A 15,465-nucleotide genomic window follows, 5' to 3' on the forward strand; every position below is an offset into this window, starting at 1 on the left:
TCGTTGTGTTTTAGCTACATCCAGTACTTCGGGCACGGGAATGAGCGGAGGATCGTAGTCGGGAGAGCCGACGGCGCGCCTTGGTAAATATGTCTTCCGCGTAGCATCTGGATGGCCCCACGGTGTTGGGACCATGCTGGCGAATGGCGCTATCGAAAGTGCGTCATGATCGTGGAACACGCTGTGGTATACCTCCGGCGGGGATTTGTTTTCCACTGTTGATGTGCTAGGAATCTTTGGCGCAAATGGAGTTGCGGGGATGCTGCCAGTTAGTCTGCTCACCATAGCCACCCATTTGACCACATCGCTTGCCCCTCCATATTGAGAGGGGTCGTCACTACCGCGGGACGCTTCGAGGTACAACGGACGAGGGTTTGCTGTTGTACCTGTAGCGAAAATTTGGCCTTTCCTAGATTTTGTCATGTTCTAGTTGAAGTGACTTTGACCAATGGCTATCAAATGTCCACTGTCGAGGGCAGGATTGTGCGCTGGTCATGGTATTCTGAGCTTTGGTGAGTGTCACGACTGATATACAGTAGTGTAGGCGCATCGTAGATGGACAATACCATCAAGGTGCTTACGGTCCGATAATTGTTAGTGGACTCAAGTTGCTGTATTTTAGGTTTCTGGAAAAGTGTGATCATCATACACGGCAAACACCTGGATGTACGGAATCCTTGATGTTGTTTCACGAACTTGAGTCAGCTGAGAGAGAAGATTTGAATTGCCGATATGACGGGAACCTTCATGTTGAGTTGAGAAACGCCCACTGGTCTCGTGCAATGTGCCACTGGGGAATGCAGAGTTCATGATTGATCCATCAATCCTTTGAATTTCACTACGAATAACGTTACGTGGAGAGAGTTTCTAGCACACCCATCATGGAGATTGCATTACAGGAGAATTGCCAGTAACAGAACCTCGACTAGCGAGCCACCTGGACCCATTCATAAGGCCTGGCAAAAACACCATACAGGTTTCCCGATATAGGTCCGGAAGTTTCACTTGCGCGGTAGGTGACTTGATCGTCGCGAAAATCTTGGGGGATGGACCAAGACAATAGTTTCCGTCTTGATGTTTACAGCTTAATTACAACATTAGCGATTGCCCAAGGTCTATGCATCTCGTCCAACTGGCGGCCATTTCCTTGAGTCTTCTCTCCACCTCCTCCCACGTAGTATTTAGACCACCGCAACAGATAGCTATTTGCGATACCCATAATGTGATGTTCTCTATATCCCATTAGCATCGAATCAATCTCAATGAGTCTTTACGAGATAACATGGATCGCAACGTGGGTTTCTCACCTTATGTTTGAACTCGAATATGGGTAACGGGAAATCCTTCGTCGCGTAGGCCGCCATCGTGGTCCAACCCTCCTGCTCCCATAGAGACATCAGGCGGCGTTGTAGATATTTGTATCTCCCCGCCCCCCTGAGCTTCAAGATCTCAAGTTCTTCTCCCCCAGCCCCAAGCTTTCGCAAGCGGTGTTTGCCGTCCACAATGCCTGATGTGGCGGGTTGCGCACTCAGCATGAGAGGTAGACGCGGCGTGATGGTGAAATGCGTTGCCCGGGGGAAGCTATGCATAAATTTTCCCAACAAAGGAGACACCCTAGCTATTCCAGTGTCTCTGTCCCACGACCATTCGGCGTCGACACGATCCACTTTGTCTTTGAGGAAGGAGGGCAGTGTAGTGTACCAGTCCTCCAAGTCTGCGATTGATACAGAGAAGTTTTCGTACATGAAAATGCTAGGCAGTCCCAAAATCATGTTTGGATCTTCCTCATCAGAACCGTAACGTGTAATGGGGTTGCTTTGACTGTTCACCATGTCTCTTAACCTGATGGTGATGTGGATGTACTGGAGGATCGCGAAACGGGTTGCCGGTCTTTCGTTATGGGCTAGGCGGTATAGTCTTCTGAATACGGCGGCACGGGAACGGCGGCAGGTGTATGCTAGAGTACAAGAGTTTGCTACGTCCTGGACGATTTCTTCATTGGAAGAAATGCTTATGTGACTGTTGCTGTAGAGAGCGACATCTTCCTTAGGCACGTGGATCGCGTAGATGATCATCGACGTTCCCATCTCAAAGATCATATCCTGTATCTCGAAGGGCAGGTTGGAAATTTGCATCATTGTTGTCTTCGGTTCGGACTCGGGTCGTATGTTGACCACGTTGCCGTGAGGGATGGGAAGTAGCTCGCCCTTGAGAGGAAACCAGGAAAGGCGGACCGTGTTTTCACCAGGCACCATGCTCGAGAACGGCGCTATTGCCGTTGTGCCATGATCGTGAGCCAGACTAATTAAAGACTCTAGCGAAACTTCGTCACTCTCTGTCGATGTACCTGAGATATTTGACGATGAAGCAGGAATACTTGCGAGAGCCCTTCTTACCGCAGCCACCCACTTGCCCGCCTCGTCATTTTTCGCCTGTTCGGATCGGGAGCCGGCGGGCGCGGTTTCAGCACATAATGGACGTGGTCCTGTTTCTTTAGATCTTTTGAAGATATTCTCAGAACACTCCATGTTGTGTTCGAATCGAGTTTGGCGAGGAGTATTTCGATGTCGAAATTGGGGACCGTAGGTGTGATCTTAGAATTTCAAGCTCCATCAGCGAAGGGATCTCAGATTTTAAAGCAGTGGTTCGAAGTGGGGCCCAACCAGAAAGGTGTTCAAGAATGAAATTGGTCTTGAATGATGTTATCCGGGTTTTTGGGGCGACGAGGCAAATTTACCCGGATGGTTTCCATGATCACGACACAGTGTCTACCGACTTGGAACTCACTCGTCATAATTATTCTCATTATATGCCGAGAAATGATCAACGAAGACGAAGTGTCAATGCAGACCTACAATTCTACTGAATGCATGCTATCGAGGGGCGGAGAGACTGAAATTGGCGACAAAGTTACCAATGGATCCGCAATATAAAATCATAAAATTTCACTGGCGTGAGACCGGAATCGCAGCTCACATCACCTAAACAATGGCTCTTCACAAGATGAATGCTATACTAAGTCCCAAAAGCAGCAATTCACAAACGTACCTAATTAGGACATGACTAGATATGTACCGGTCGAGAGTAGTCATTCACAGCTACTCCTGCCTAAAGGAGGTGGTCATTTCGCCACCGTCATCTTTATTTTGCTAGCTTCACTCGATGGCGAGAACAGAGAACTCATGAAGGAATCATGCATAACAAGAGTGTCTTGTATGAAAATTGCGGGATCATCAGCAATGGAGGGCGCCCCCAAAGGGTCTTCAAATGAACGCCTTGAGACAATACCCCAGCAAGTTGTTTTTGGCCACACCACCGTGAATATCCACTTCCCATCATAGTCAGAGTTCGCGACAATCTCTAGTCAAGTTTGACTGGCTTTGTCATACCAAGGTAGGCCACTCATTTTCACGACCACGGAAGTAGGTGCGCACTACATCAAACGCCAGGTTTACCTCATTAAGGCATCACGGCAGAGTTTCGTTAAATAACTGAACACAGTCTTTCATCTATGTGTAATGAGACTTGCCGAGACATTACCCCAAAATCTTATACGTGGCACGACTACGACGGGCATCGAAGCGAAGGATGCACAGGCTCAATATGCATTTTTACTTCCAACCTCCTGGCTCAATTCATCCTTCCAATCGAGGTCTGACAATGCAAACGGGCCGGACCTTCGAAATCCATCGTGTTGAGAGCAACCAGTCACAACACCTGCGATGCATCGTGAAGGATTCGACCAGCCGCATACATCGTAGTTAGTATGAGCAGCTTTAGCGACAGTTATCGTGAAGTTCAACGACCTGCGCCAGCGACCAAACAACGAACCAACCAGGCAACAGTGAACCACACAAAGTTCAAGCCGGTGCTTACGGCCCATACTCTAGCCCAAAAGACCGGACGGTCGAGAGGAACGTGCAAGTTTCACCCACCCAGAACGGACCTCGAGCTCGCCAGCACGCGCAGCCACGTTATCTCCGCAGCCCCAACCATTCCCAATCCTCGCAACACCCTAACCACATCAGTCTAGAAAGCCTCGCCGAAAATGACCTAGACCGCAAAGCCAGCTCACACCAGCCGCAATAATCCCAATCAGCTGGCACGCTGTGCAGTAGCGCAGCTCTCTTCTGCAGTTCTGGGCCCTTGACAGCCTGATAGGCACTGCCGTCTCGCCGCCTAAACCCGCCTCCTTTCTCTCCATGTCCCGCATCGGCAAATTCGCGTAACATGGTAATTGAGACAACGCGTTTTCTGTTAAGCTAGCGCCGAAGCCAAGAATCCTTCGTGGCGTCTCCCTGAAAGGCGAAGGCGGCGCGGTGATTGGATACCGCGTGGCTGGACCTTTGACGTTCCGTCAGCTTAGGTGTGCTTCCATGCCGTATTCGATGCTAGCTTCAGCTCCTGACACGGTAGTCACCTCAGCTCGGCACAATGCTGCCAGTTGCAATGTCTCCGAGCCTTCACATAGTTCTCGGATAGCCTGTGAGCGCAACGCTGTGCGACGTGTAGATAACCAGAATTGGCGGGGTGGCCAGCCACTATCCGTGGACGCCAATTCGGCAGAGTTCATGGTGCCCAAACTCTCCTCGCCGCGCGGGGAGGCTTCCCGTAGTGCCGTATTCTTGGGCTGTTGTGTAACATCCCGCCGTTGCCGAGTTCGATTTAAATCAGGCTGGGTTCCCTTCATACGATCGGCCATGGAGTTGGTCTGACACCCGCGGGCTGCTTTTCTTCAACGACTTCTTGAAGGCTGCTCGTCGAGAACGCAAGATGGCGCCTACGGTCGACACCCTCATCATCGGCGCCGGGCCGAGCGGTCTCTGCGCTGCAAAGACGCTTCTTCAGCGCGATCCATCATCCGACATTTTGCTCGTCGATGGCCGTGCCTCCGTCGGCGGGGTCTGGTCGCAAGAGCAGATCTATCCGAACCTGAAGACGAACAACTTCACGACGTCGATCGACTTCTCCGACTTCCCCATGGATCTCGAGAAATATGGTCTTAAAGAGAAGCAGCATGTTCCTGGGGAGGTTATGCACAAGTATCTGGTGTCGTACGCCAAGCACTTTGGTGTCTACGACAAGATCCAGCTGAATACCATGGTGACCCGTATCACCCGCCCGGACAGCGCCGAATGGTACATCGATGTTGAGCAGAACGGCGAGGCAAAGACCATCTCGTGTAACCGTCTCATCGTCGCGACCGGCGTGCTCACCGTTCCGCACATGCCCGAAATCGCAGGGTCCGACGGATTCAACGCACCGATCATCCACTCCTCGAACCTCGGACCGCGCAAAGAACTGTTCGAGGACCCCGATATCCAGACGGTCGCGGTGCTCGGTGGCAGCAAGTCCGCATACGACTCCGTGCACCTGGCGGCATCAACCGGACACAAGGTCCGCTGGGTAATCCGCCGCTCGGGGCGGGGCCCGGCGTGGGTCTTTACCGCGTTTACGCAGCTTGGCCCGTTCAAGGTCTGGAGAGAAAGGCTTGTGACGAGACGCATTGTCGCGTTCATGTCGCCAAACATGTTTCCCGATATGTCGGGCTTGTCCTGGATCCGGCGCTTTCTCCACGAGAACGCGATCGGGAGAGTTATTTCGAGAAATTTCTGGAAATTGATCCGGTACGATACGATCAAGGATTGTGGGTACCAGACGCATGAGAAGACGAAGGTGCTCCAGCCAGAGCAGAATCAATTCTGGTATGCCCCTACATCCAATATTCGCGAGCATTGGCTAACTGAAACCTTTAGGTACGGTACCGCATCGGGTATTCTGAGTTTTGACGATGACTTCTTCGAATATGTCCGCAACGGCACCGTAGAGATCTACCGTGAAGACATCGACCATCTCTCAGACCACAGGGTCCACCTCGCCGATGGCACGTCTTTCTCAGTTGACCTTCTTGTTGCTTCTACCGGATTCTCTGCCAAGCCTACCATGAACTTCGAACCTGCATCGCTGCACGCTGAGCTTGGTGTTCCAACTACTGAAATGAGCCCCGAACAAGTCGCCTTCTGGAATGAGCAAAGCGCCAAGGCTGATAAGGCTATTGGTGCGCGCTACCCTCGTCTGCTCGATGGTCCCTTCTTGAGTCCTACTTCATCCAAGCCCAAACCTTTCAACCCCGGTGCCTCAGTCGAGGTATCCTACAGCCCGTGGCGCCTTTACCGCGGCATGGCGCCTCCCGGCCTCGCCGCCAACGATGATCGCTCGCTCATCTTCCTCGGCGTGTTCAGCAACTTGGCAAACATCATGCGTTTGGAAGTCCAATGTTTATGGGCTCTGGCCTACTTTGAGGGAAAGATTCCGACTCTCGACAGGGACATTCGTGCTGGCAAGGTCTACGAGGAAACTGCGCTCATGCAAAGATGGGCACAGCACAGGGCCCCTTATGGACATGGGAGGCAGTACACGGATATTGTATTTGACCAACTACCGTACTGGGATATGCTACTGGGAGAGGTTGGCGTGCAGACCCAAAGAAAACCGAGTAAATGGGCAGAATTCTGGGAGTCCTACACGCCCGTGGACTATCGTGGTATGGTCAAGGAGTGGATGGCTCAAAACCCTAAGCTGCAAAATGGCAAGGTATAATTAATCAGCCAGCTGACTTCTCACACATATATTGCATTGAATTGCCTCGAAACTGGTGGTGGACAAGATTTATTCTGGATTGATGACAACGCAGTTAATGAGGCGTAGCATTTCTGACCGACTTCATTTGCCACCTACATCATTCTTCAAAGACGAATTACGTGCATAAGTCGAGGGGAGAATGAAGTGTGTATTCCGGCTGGTAAGAAGACTGAACTCTCGCAAGCCCAAATCTCGCAGAACATCGTGTGCGACTAAGTACTTTATGGTCGCCGCTGTAGGATTTTATCTTTCAGCATGCGCAACTCTCCCCGCCGCATTCCCTACGCTCATTCGAATGCGTATCCAAATGAGGGCGTTAGGACAGCAAACTTATCCTTCAATGTTCTTGTAGACCTCCGCAAATGCCATTCCCGTCCACTCGAAAGAGATCTTGTTGATATGAGCGTTTTACTCGAGTAGATCGGCGACAATCTTCCCGACTGCGTCATGCAGGTCCCTGGACGCTAGCATCAAGGGAGTCCATAATGTGGACTAGAGGTCAGGATCCGCGCCAAGCTCGAGAAGCTTTCCCGTGAGCCAAGAATCACCTCTCTCCATGGCAAATCTTAGCAATGTCTCGCCATCCTTGCTCTTCCAAGCAAGGTCAAACGGCCTCAACGCACGACGGCTGCGAATCAACCGCGATACTAGAGCAGCCAGACAGCTTGGATGCACCGCCTCTGGTCCGGGATGAAGCTCGCCTTCGCTCGCTGCAACTTTCGTATCGCCCCAAAAGAGTTTCAAAACACCAGTACCACATTTCCCAGCGTATCTGCGCCCGCTACGACGCTTCCAGAACTCATCAATGACCTCTGGGCCTATGTCTTCATTTTGCAGCGCAGCATAGAGTATTTCCTCGCCAGTTATCGGACTGTCAGAACTAAACTCTATGCACTCGGGAACCAACACATTCCATGTGCGGTAGGCCTCCAGAACTGCCTCCCGCGAGACTTTGATGCGGTCTCTGGTCATGGGTGAAAAAAGTATATCGCTCATCGTCTTCAAAAAGCCCGTGTCGCGGAGTATTCGAAGGGAGTCAGAACGAAGTTCCACGCGTCCTTGGTTTGGCAAATGCGACAGGTCGATTTTGTCTTTGGATTTCAGATGAATTGCGATTGATACTGCCAGGAGCCAGTCCAGTTGGTTGACCAAGTCTGATATCGAATTCAGGCGGGCAAAACGGCCAGGTTTACAGCGGAACATGAAACGTGCCATATCGTTGGCCAGGAGGCTTTCGGAGGTCTCGTAGTCCACGCCCGGAAATTCACGGTCATCGCTATCCGTCGATATTCCTCGGAGGGCATAGATAATATCCCGTCGATCCGTAGCTTCGTTCTTGCCGAAATGCTTGAGAAGTGAGAACATGGTCCGTCCGTCGTCACCTTTCCACCAGGATCCCCGTGCCCAACGACGAGTTGGCATAATTTCCAGCACTGCTTGTGGGTGACCTTTGAGTCTTACCTCAATATCGCGTTGTGAAAACAAGGAGCCAATGATTTCGAGGCCCGCGGCAAAATATAATGCCGGAATCGATACTATTCCGCAATGAACAACGATGGTTGAGGCGAGTGCAACCTCTTGCAAGATCCAGACTCTTCTGAACCAAGCGCGATTGAGAATGTTGATGAGACCGTCTCTTGCTGATTCCATCTCCCTTTCAGTAAAGGGTACTTCCAGTTCTTCGATATCCGAACTGTCTGATGAGCTTCCGACATTCCGCAACTCGCCTATCATATTAGAAACCCATCGCTCGTACCAACGTCGTTGCCAGGCGTAGTCAAACTTTGGCACCCAATTTCTGTACGGACAACCAACTCTCTCCATCATGGCCTGGAGTTTCTGCATCATGTTCATAAACACCTCGGTGTCTTCTGTCCCGTGTCCTAACCAGACGACAACCTGTGTGGCCTGGCGGTAGACATTGCCCATGCGCTGCACCTGATGGCTCCTCTCCTTGTGGTTCGTTTGGTCTATGCACACAGCATCGACCCATAAGACGCGGTCGTTCTCAAGATGTCGGAGGTGAGTCAGGGCAGTGTGTAGGTTGTGAGTGACACTCAGTTTCTCGCCATTGATGCTGATCTGATGCGTCAGCTCTGAAGACCCCCAAACGTACGACATTGCTTCGTATGGTGTTCCGCAACCATGCTCCCCCATCTCAGCTTCAAATAGCTCGCATTTTATTGGCCCATCGTATCCTTTCAGGAGACGAAGTAATCGTATGCTGGATTTTCGAAGGTCGAGTGGATCGTGACTGAAAGACCCCATGGTGAGTTATGGGTGCGCACGTGGACGTCAAAATGCGAAAGTGCCTTACATGGAAGCGAGAACGGACATTAAATAATTGAATTTACATGTATAAATCGGTGGACTTGCGTGATATATATGGAGGCTTCTAGAAATCACGCGGCGACTTCTTTGTGTTGTTTGTGGCTGTTGAAAGATTATTTCGACTTCATTTCTAAACGACAAGGATATTTGCTCTTTGTCTCTACAGTAGTTACCGTTGCGTCAAAGATTGATTGTCTGTCTTATCAATGTTCACTTCGTTCTGATTGTATTTTTTGTTTTCTATGATTCCAACGTCAAATGCCTACCTTATCACCTTGATACTCTGCTGTGTGGCGTTTCAAATTTGAAGAAGCCTACTGTGTGGCCTACTGTGTGGCTTCCGACTGGTTGACCTAGCATCAGTCTCCCTTGCCTACCTACCCAGCTTGGCCATGGTTCAGGAAGACATGACTTCATGACATATTCGGCAACCTAGGCTTTGACATTACCCAGCACCTACCGATTAAATTGTTGCTTTAGCATTGACATTGATGTAGCTTGTAGTAAGCCCACATACCTTAACGGGATAAATCTATCCATACTGAAATGGTCGTAGGCCAGGCGGCCGAGAGTAATACGATATAGTAGCGCGCACGCGCCCTACTATAATGTTACGACCCGACAGGCATGACACGTTGGAACAGCCCCGCCTGGCATCTCGGCGGCTAACGCAGAACATATGTACGCAGTAACACAGGTGTAACCAGGAACCATCGGGAAAGGAAGAACTATGGTACAGGTCACGTGACTTCGGGAACAGCACGGATACAGGGCAAAGATGGATATGTTGGATATGTCCGCTATCCCAGCTATCCATGGATATGTTGGATAGCACGGATATCCTACATAGCCACCACAAGAGATACTGTGCAGAACTTGTATATAGTATGACCTGAGCCTGGCTCATGGTCAGACTTCCATAGCTCTTCAGCAATCAACTTAGTATTCATCCTCACGGATACTCTCAGCTTACCTTCACTGCGAATTACTTGTTGAGCCTAAGACTGATCACCTTAGCCTCTGACGACCGATCTACTATCAGCCTACGACCTACGACTCAGACCACGACCTCAGTGAACTGTTATAACGTGTCAATCCCCAGCTTCTGTTAGCAGACCCTACTGTCGGATAGCTGACCGTAACATATAACTATATAACTCTACGGTTTTAAAGCCTACGATTTTAGAAAAAAAAAAGAGAAAAAGCTTCTCACGTACTTTATAGATCTAGTATAAAAAAATCGAATAAAAAGCTTAAAAATTAGCTAAAAAAGAGTAAATTCTACTCTTCGATCTACAAAGTATAGTAGTAATATCCAAGCTAACTTCTCGCCCTCGAGGGGGCCTAGTAATCTGACCTCTAAACGCCGAAAACGCTGAAAAATCCGGAGGGCCCACTAAACCCCATTCCAATACCTACAGGCGTTTAACGAACATTGTGTGATCAGGAGGATGCAGATAAATATGAGCGAAGCTGCACACGACTCTGTCCAAGTGCATCTGATTGAGCACAAGCACTCAAAATTCCCACCGCCACGTCATTCCCATGGCGTCGGGCCAAATCTATTGCTGTCAACCCTTCTCCCGCTGTTTTCAAGCCTATATCTGCATCAGCTTGGAGAAGCTTCACCATAAGTAACGCTGTGTACTCATTCCTATTCATGGCAACAAGCATAAGGAGTGTGTGCCCTTCTGAGCATCTGTCAACACTGGCACCGCGGTTGAGAAGCGCATCCAAGAGCGCGGCGTCACCTGTCTTTGAGGCATATCCAAGCAATGTTTGCGTGTTGTTATCACACCAGTCCAAGTGTATGTCAAACACACGCCGACCTCGTAACAGTTCTTTCAATATGGCCGCAAGGCAGTTCGCATAGACAGCACTTAACCTGGACGAACTTTGGAAAAAGAGGTCGTGAAGAAGGTCGCAAGCGTAGTTGCTGACACACCTTCGCCCCTCTGTTCCCCTTCCCTTAAAAAACTCCCTGACAAGCTCTGGCCCGAACGTTTGGTTTTGTAACGCAGCGTAAAGTAAGTCTGCCAAAGATGGCCCACCAAGGTCCATCAAGCATCGAGCAACAGTCGAATCACACTTCCGAAAGGCTGCAATAACAGCGCCGGATTGAAACCAGACAAACCTGCCATTGGATACACGAATGATATCTGGAATCCGTCTCCAATGCCCAGTCTCAAGCGGAAGTCGCAATGATATATCGGTAAGTGCGACTACGCCACCTGGGACGAGTTGAACAAGATTTTGACAGAAAGTGGTATCCGAATGAACCGAAATAGCGGCTGACAAGAGCCACTCGAGCTGTTTGACCAGATCAGACATTGTACTCAAACGAGCCCAATTAGTAAGATCATGCTGAAACATGAATTGCGAGATTCTCATCGCCAACTGAGCCTCTGTGATTTCATAGTCTGTTGGCGGAAAGTCAGGATGTTCGCTATCCCTAGAGAGTCCACGCATGCCGTACACAATGTCTCGTGGGTCTGTTGCCTGACTATCGCCAAAACGCTGCAGTAAGTGATAGAACCCTACCGAATTCCGGATTGTCTTGAATGGACTGGGCATCATGTCAATAATGCCTTGGATGTGCGTGCCAATGCCGTAGCCGTATTTAAGACCGCACCGAACTGGCGTGCCAGTGGGTGTTAGGGAATATTCCAACATGAGCGGAAACAAGAGACAAAATGTGTCGGCAGGGATGGAAATACTTCCGCAGCAGACTAACGCAGCATATGCATTAGCTACCTCTTGTAAGATCCACACTCTTTAGAACCAAGGAACGAGCAACAACTCTTGGAAGCCTTGCTCATGATCCCAAGGCCATTCCCATTTCAATCTAGCCTCCAATGAATAGGGGTCCCTGTCGTAGGAGTCGCTGTCGTAGGAGTCGCCATCGTAGGGTTCGCTGTCGTAGGGTTCGCTGTCGTAGGGTTCGCTGTCGTAGGGTTCGCTGTCGTAAGGGTCGCTGTCGTAGGGGTCGCTGTCGTAAGGGTCGCTGTCGTATGGGTCGCTGTCGTAGAGGTTGAACTCGTAGGGACTGAAGTCGTAGGCGTCAGTGAGTTTCGAGGCAATCCACCGCCGAAGTTCGAGTTGATTTTCGTCTCCCATCTCCAGGATATCCCTGAAATGGTCATGAGCCTCGACTTGGTCCACCTTTACCCGCAGCCATTGCAAATACAGCATAGCATTCATCATGTCCTCCGTTCCCGGGCCCAGCCAAAACAGTACTCTTTCAGCTTCACGGTAGATCTTGCTCATCTGCTGTACTTGGTGGCCTCTCTCTTTCAGATTGTCTTGATCAATGCACACAGCATCAATCCAGATGATTCGGTCAGAGACTTGGGAGCGGAGTTGGACCAGTGCGACATGGAGATTTGCTGTAATCCGCAGCCTTCGACCAGTAACGAAAACTTCATGATTCAGTTCTGCACTTCCCCAGACGTAGGACAGGGCCTCATAAGCCACCCTTGTGCTTTTTTTGTCAAGTCGTGTGTGAAATTTTTCGCATTGAATTGGGCCGTGTTGGCCTCTCAGGAGACGGAAAAGGCGAATGGTTGGCTTGCTGAGATCAAGAGGTTCGTGTACGAAGTCATCCATGGTGGAAACAGATCTTGGATTGCTTTTCTCTTCTCTTTTGGCAAAAATGCTGACTTGCTTGAGCAGAGTGTTTAAATAACCACTCAGTTGGCAAGATGGGAATCCATGTTGTCAGCCTGGGACATGTTAGAATGTTTTGGGTCATTCATTGTTCTGTCCTAGATGCCTCGCTGAACAAAGTGTGTTGCGGCAGAAGTGATGTGAAAAAAGCTTCAACAAAATGACATCGACACATTCGAGCCATTTCCAGTCGCGAAAGCGGCCATCTGTCGCTTGTCATGGCTGCTGGCATTTGAGTACTGAGTACTGAAACACAACGGCTAGTGGAGGTAAGAACAGAGACGGTCAAAGTTCCCGTCATGATGGAATGGAGGCCTTCTAGTTCAATCTGATCGTCAAAGCCACTTTGTTGTTCGTCAGTATATCATCCCAAAGAGGTTTCAGAGCTTGACGAGAATTCCAGCCCTGTCTGGGGTTTTGAGGCGTGAAGAAAGAGCCGGCATCAATCTCCCTTGACCCGCTCGCCGGCCCGTGCTCTCGGAGGCCACGTTTGAGGGTTCTCGGCCGGCGCCGATCCCAAAAACGGGGTCTCAGATGTGTCGGCTTTGTGTCTCCAGCCGGGTCATGTTTATGGTTGCCCTCTTCGAATGACAGTCAGAACTCGGTGTGCAACGCCCGATGCAATCAACCAATTTGACGACAAATACGAGCCGTTGGCTTGAGCAGCCCGAGGTTGGATCAGTAATTGCGGCGCTCTCGCATCGGTCGGCACGGAAGGCAACATCGCGAACATGGCAATGTTCCAGATTCGCATCACCATTAAGCTCCTGTCAGCACTCAGGAGACCGCTAAACTCCCTTAAAATCGCCCGGAAATGGTTCGGACCGGGCTGACACGCCCTAGACCACACCGTAAATCAACAAAACACGGGGTCGCTGGCGGCTTTCAAACGCGCCAAACGAAGATGAGCATGAAACGGGTCTGAAACCCGCCCCGGTCGCCAAAACTCGCCAAAGGCGTCCATCCCAAGGCGCTGGGACCTACCCGTCTTGGCTATAAGCAACCATGTGTCCTTGGCGCATCCCCAACCCGTGATGGTCGTTGAAGAAAAAAAAGGAACCCGTCTCATGTCTTTTTGTTTTTGTGGTGTTCTGATTGATCGAAGGCCATGCTCTGCCAAGGCCAACCCCAGGTGGTGATCTCCTTGGCTGCCGCCCTCATCATCGTCTGGAGTATCCGCCTCTTGTTTGTCCACGATGGTATCTCCACGCTTCTGTACCACTTCGAGGAGCCCACTCAGCAGCAAGCCGCGGAGACGTTCGTCCGACAGGCTATGAATGTCGAATTCCCCGAGCCAATCGATTACCGACCGATACAGTCGACATGCGCCGCTACACAGTTTCGACCGGGCCTGGTGTTTACCTGCGAGGGACAACATGGAGGCATTGGCATGGTGCGCGACCAGATTCTGAAGTGCGTGCGGTATGCGATACATGGCGGCGGTGCACTCGTTGTTCCTTCAATGCAGCTGCGCAACGCGAAAGACATCTCCGACATCGAGACTGAGAAGGAGGTCCCGCTCGACTACCTCCTCGACCGCCAGACCTTCGTCAACCATCTGACGGAAGGATGCCCAGGGATGCGCATCTACGAGCGGATCGAGGACTTTCCCCACTACCAATCCCGGGCAGGGGAGCCACTCGACCTTGTGGGCGACCAGTTCGAGCCGAACCACCCCCGCGAGGGCCTGGAACACCCGCGCGAATGGCGGCGCTTCTTCGACGAATGGCTGGACAAGAAGAACGTCACCATCCGGACGGAGGAGCCGACGCACGTCCGGATCGGCCAGGCGTTCCTCGAGTACCCCGTCCGCGACGACGGCCCGGCCTTCGTGCACGAGTACGGCAAGATCCTCTCCTTCCGCAACGACACGCGCGAGCTCGCGGCGAAGATACTCTACGAGCTGAAGAGGCGGTTCGCGCTGCCGATCGACCCGGCCAGGGCGATCAACCCGAACGCCTACTTTGGCGCGCACCTGCGGCTGGAGAAGGACGCGATCGACGCGTGGCAGCCGGACGAGTGGCGCTTCTCGCGGCAGAAGGACCAGTTCGAGGAGCACTTCCAGTACATTGAGCGCATGGGTCTGAGTGTGGTGTACGTGGCGTCGGGGAACCAGACCGTGGTGGAGCTGTTTGACGAGGAGCTGAAGAAGCGCGTCGCGGCGAGCCCCGGTGGGGAGACGAAGAGCGTCGCGGTGGTGACGAAACGCGACTTGCTTCAGGGGCCCGATCGGAAGCTGCTGGACGAGTTGACGTTTGACCAGCATGCCCTGGTGGACTTTTTGATGCTCTTCAAGGCGAGCGCGTTCATGGGTGTTGCGCATTCGAGTTTTCCGTGGACGGTGGCGTTGCGGAGGCATGAGATGAGCAAGTACACGGCGTATGGGAACGAGGGGTCGGATATTTTGAGGGATGAGTATAGCATCATCATGGGCATGCAGAAGGATTATCCGGAAGTTGAGCCCTTTGTCTATGGGTTGTGGCCATGACGTGCATTGCATCAAGAGGAGAGCGCAAGGTAACAAGATGCACATAAAATCAAGAAGAGGAATGGATATTATGGGAGCGGCAAGGAAAGAGGAATTATAACCCTGGGAGGTACAGGTCAGGCGTCACGGATATTTTTTCACGAAACTATACACTGCTAAAGAAGTGCATCATAACATGCGCAACAACTAAAATCCATACATAATAGAGAATATTTCATCAAACAATACACAGTAGGTCTGGTGTGGTTATTGCAGATGTAGTAGACTGGAATTAGGACAAACTTTCGACTACGACTCGAGAGTTCAAGTTTCAGATTCACCGTTGACGCAACAAATCT

The 15,465-nt window shown here is 51.0% G+C and overlaps 5 protein-coding genes across 5 annotated transcripts; 2 read left to right on the top strand and 3 right to left on the bottom strand.

Annotated features, from left to right (window-relative positions):
- Positions 1-1,202: 1,202 nt before the first annotated feature.
- CGGC5_v014004 (uncharacterized protein) lies at positions 1,203-2,255 on the bottom strand (the record flags this gene model as incomplete). The annotated part of the gene is made up of 2 exons (XM_032026656.2): positions 1,203-1,232; positions 1,308-2,255. 2 exons carry the CDS (start codon positions 2,253-2,255, stop codon positions 1,203-1,205), a joined length of 978 nt encoding a protein of 325 aa, XP_031876897.2.
- A 2,518-nt stretch (positions 2,256-4,773) lies between these two features.
- On the top strand, positions 4,774-6,600 carry DEP4-1 (FAD-dependent monooxygenase DEP4; the record flags this gene model as incomplete). Its single annotated transcript, XM_032026657.1, has 2 exons — positions 4,774-5,705; positions 5,757-6,600. The coding sequence occupies 2 exons, from the start codon at positions 4,774-4,776 to the stop codon at positions 6,598-6,600; spliced, it is 1,776 nt and encodes a 591-aa protein (XP_031876895.1).
- A 534-nt stretch (positions 6,601-7,134) lies between these two features.
- CGGC5_v014006 (Heterokaryon incompatibility protein 6, OR allele) lies at positions 7,135-8,763 on the bottom strand (the record flags this gene model as incomplete). The annotated part of the gene is made up of 1 exon (XM_032026658.1): positions 7,135-8,763. The coding sequence occupies one exon, from the start codon at positions 8,761-8,763 to the stop codon at positions 7,135-7,137; it is 1,629 nt and encodes a 542-aa protein (XP_031876862.1).
- Positions 8,764-11,748: 2,985 nt separating this feature from the next.
- Positions 11,749-12,240, bottom strand: CGGC5_v014007 (uncharacterized protein; the record flags this gene model as incomplete). The annotated part of the gene is made up of 1 exon (XM_032026659.2): positions 11,749-12,240. The coding sequence occupies one exon, from the start codon at positions 12,238-12,240 to the stop codon at positions 11,749-11,751; it is 492 nt and encodes a 163-aa protein (XP_031876893.2).
- Positions 12,241-13,747: 1,507 nt separating this feature from the next.
- Positions 13,748-15,127, top strand: CGGC5_v014008 (uncharacterized protein; the record flags this gene model as incomplete). Its single annotated transcript, XM_032026660.1, has 1 exon — positions 13,748-15,127. The coding sequence occupies one exon, from the start codon at positions 13,748-13,750 to the stop codon at positions 15,125-15,127; it is 1,380 nt and encodes a 459-aa protein (XP_031876894.1).
- Between the last annotated feature and the right edge of the window lie 338 nt (positions 15,128-15,465).

This window comes from Colletotrichum fructicola (assembly GCF_000319635.2).
Source record: "Colletotrichum fructicola Nara gc5 chromosome Unknown KSG_Nara_v1_contig08, whole genome shotgun sequence".
NCBI classification, from domain to species: Eukaryota; Fungi; Ascomycota; class Sordariomycetes; order Glomerellales; family Glomerellaceae; genus Colletotrichum; species Colletotrichum fructicola.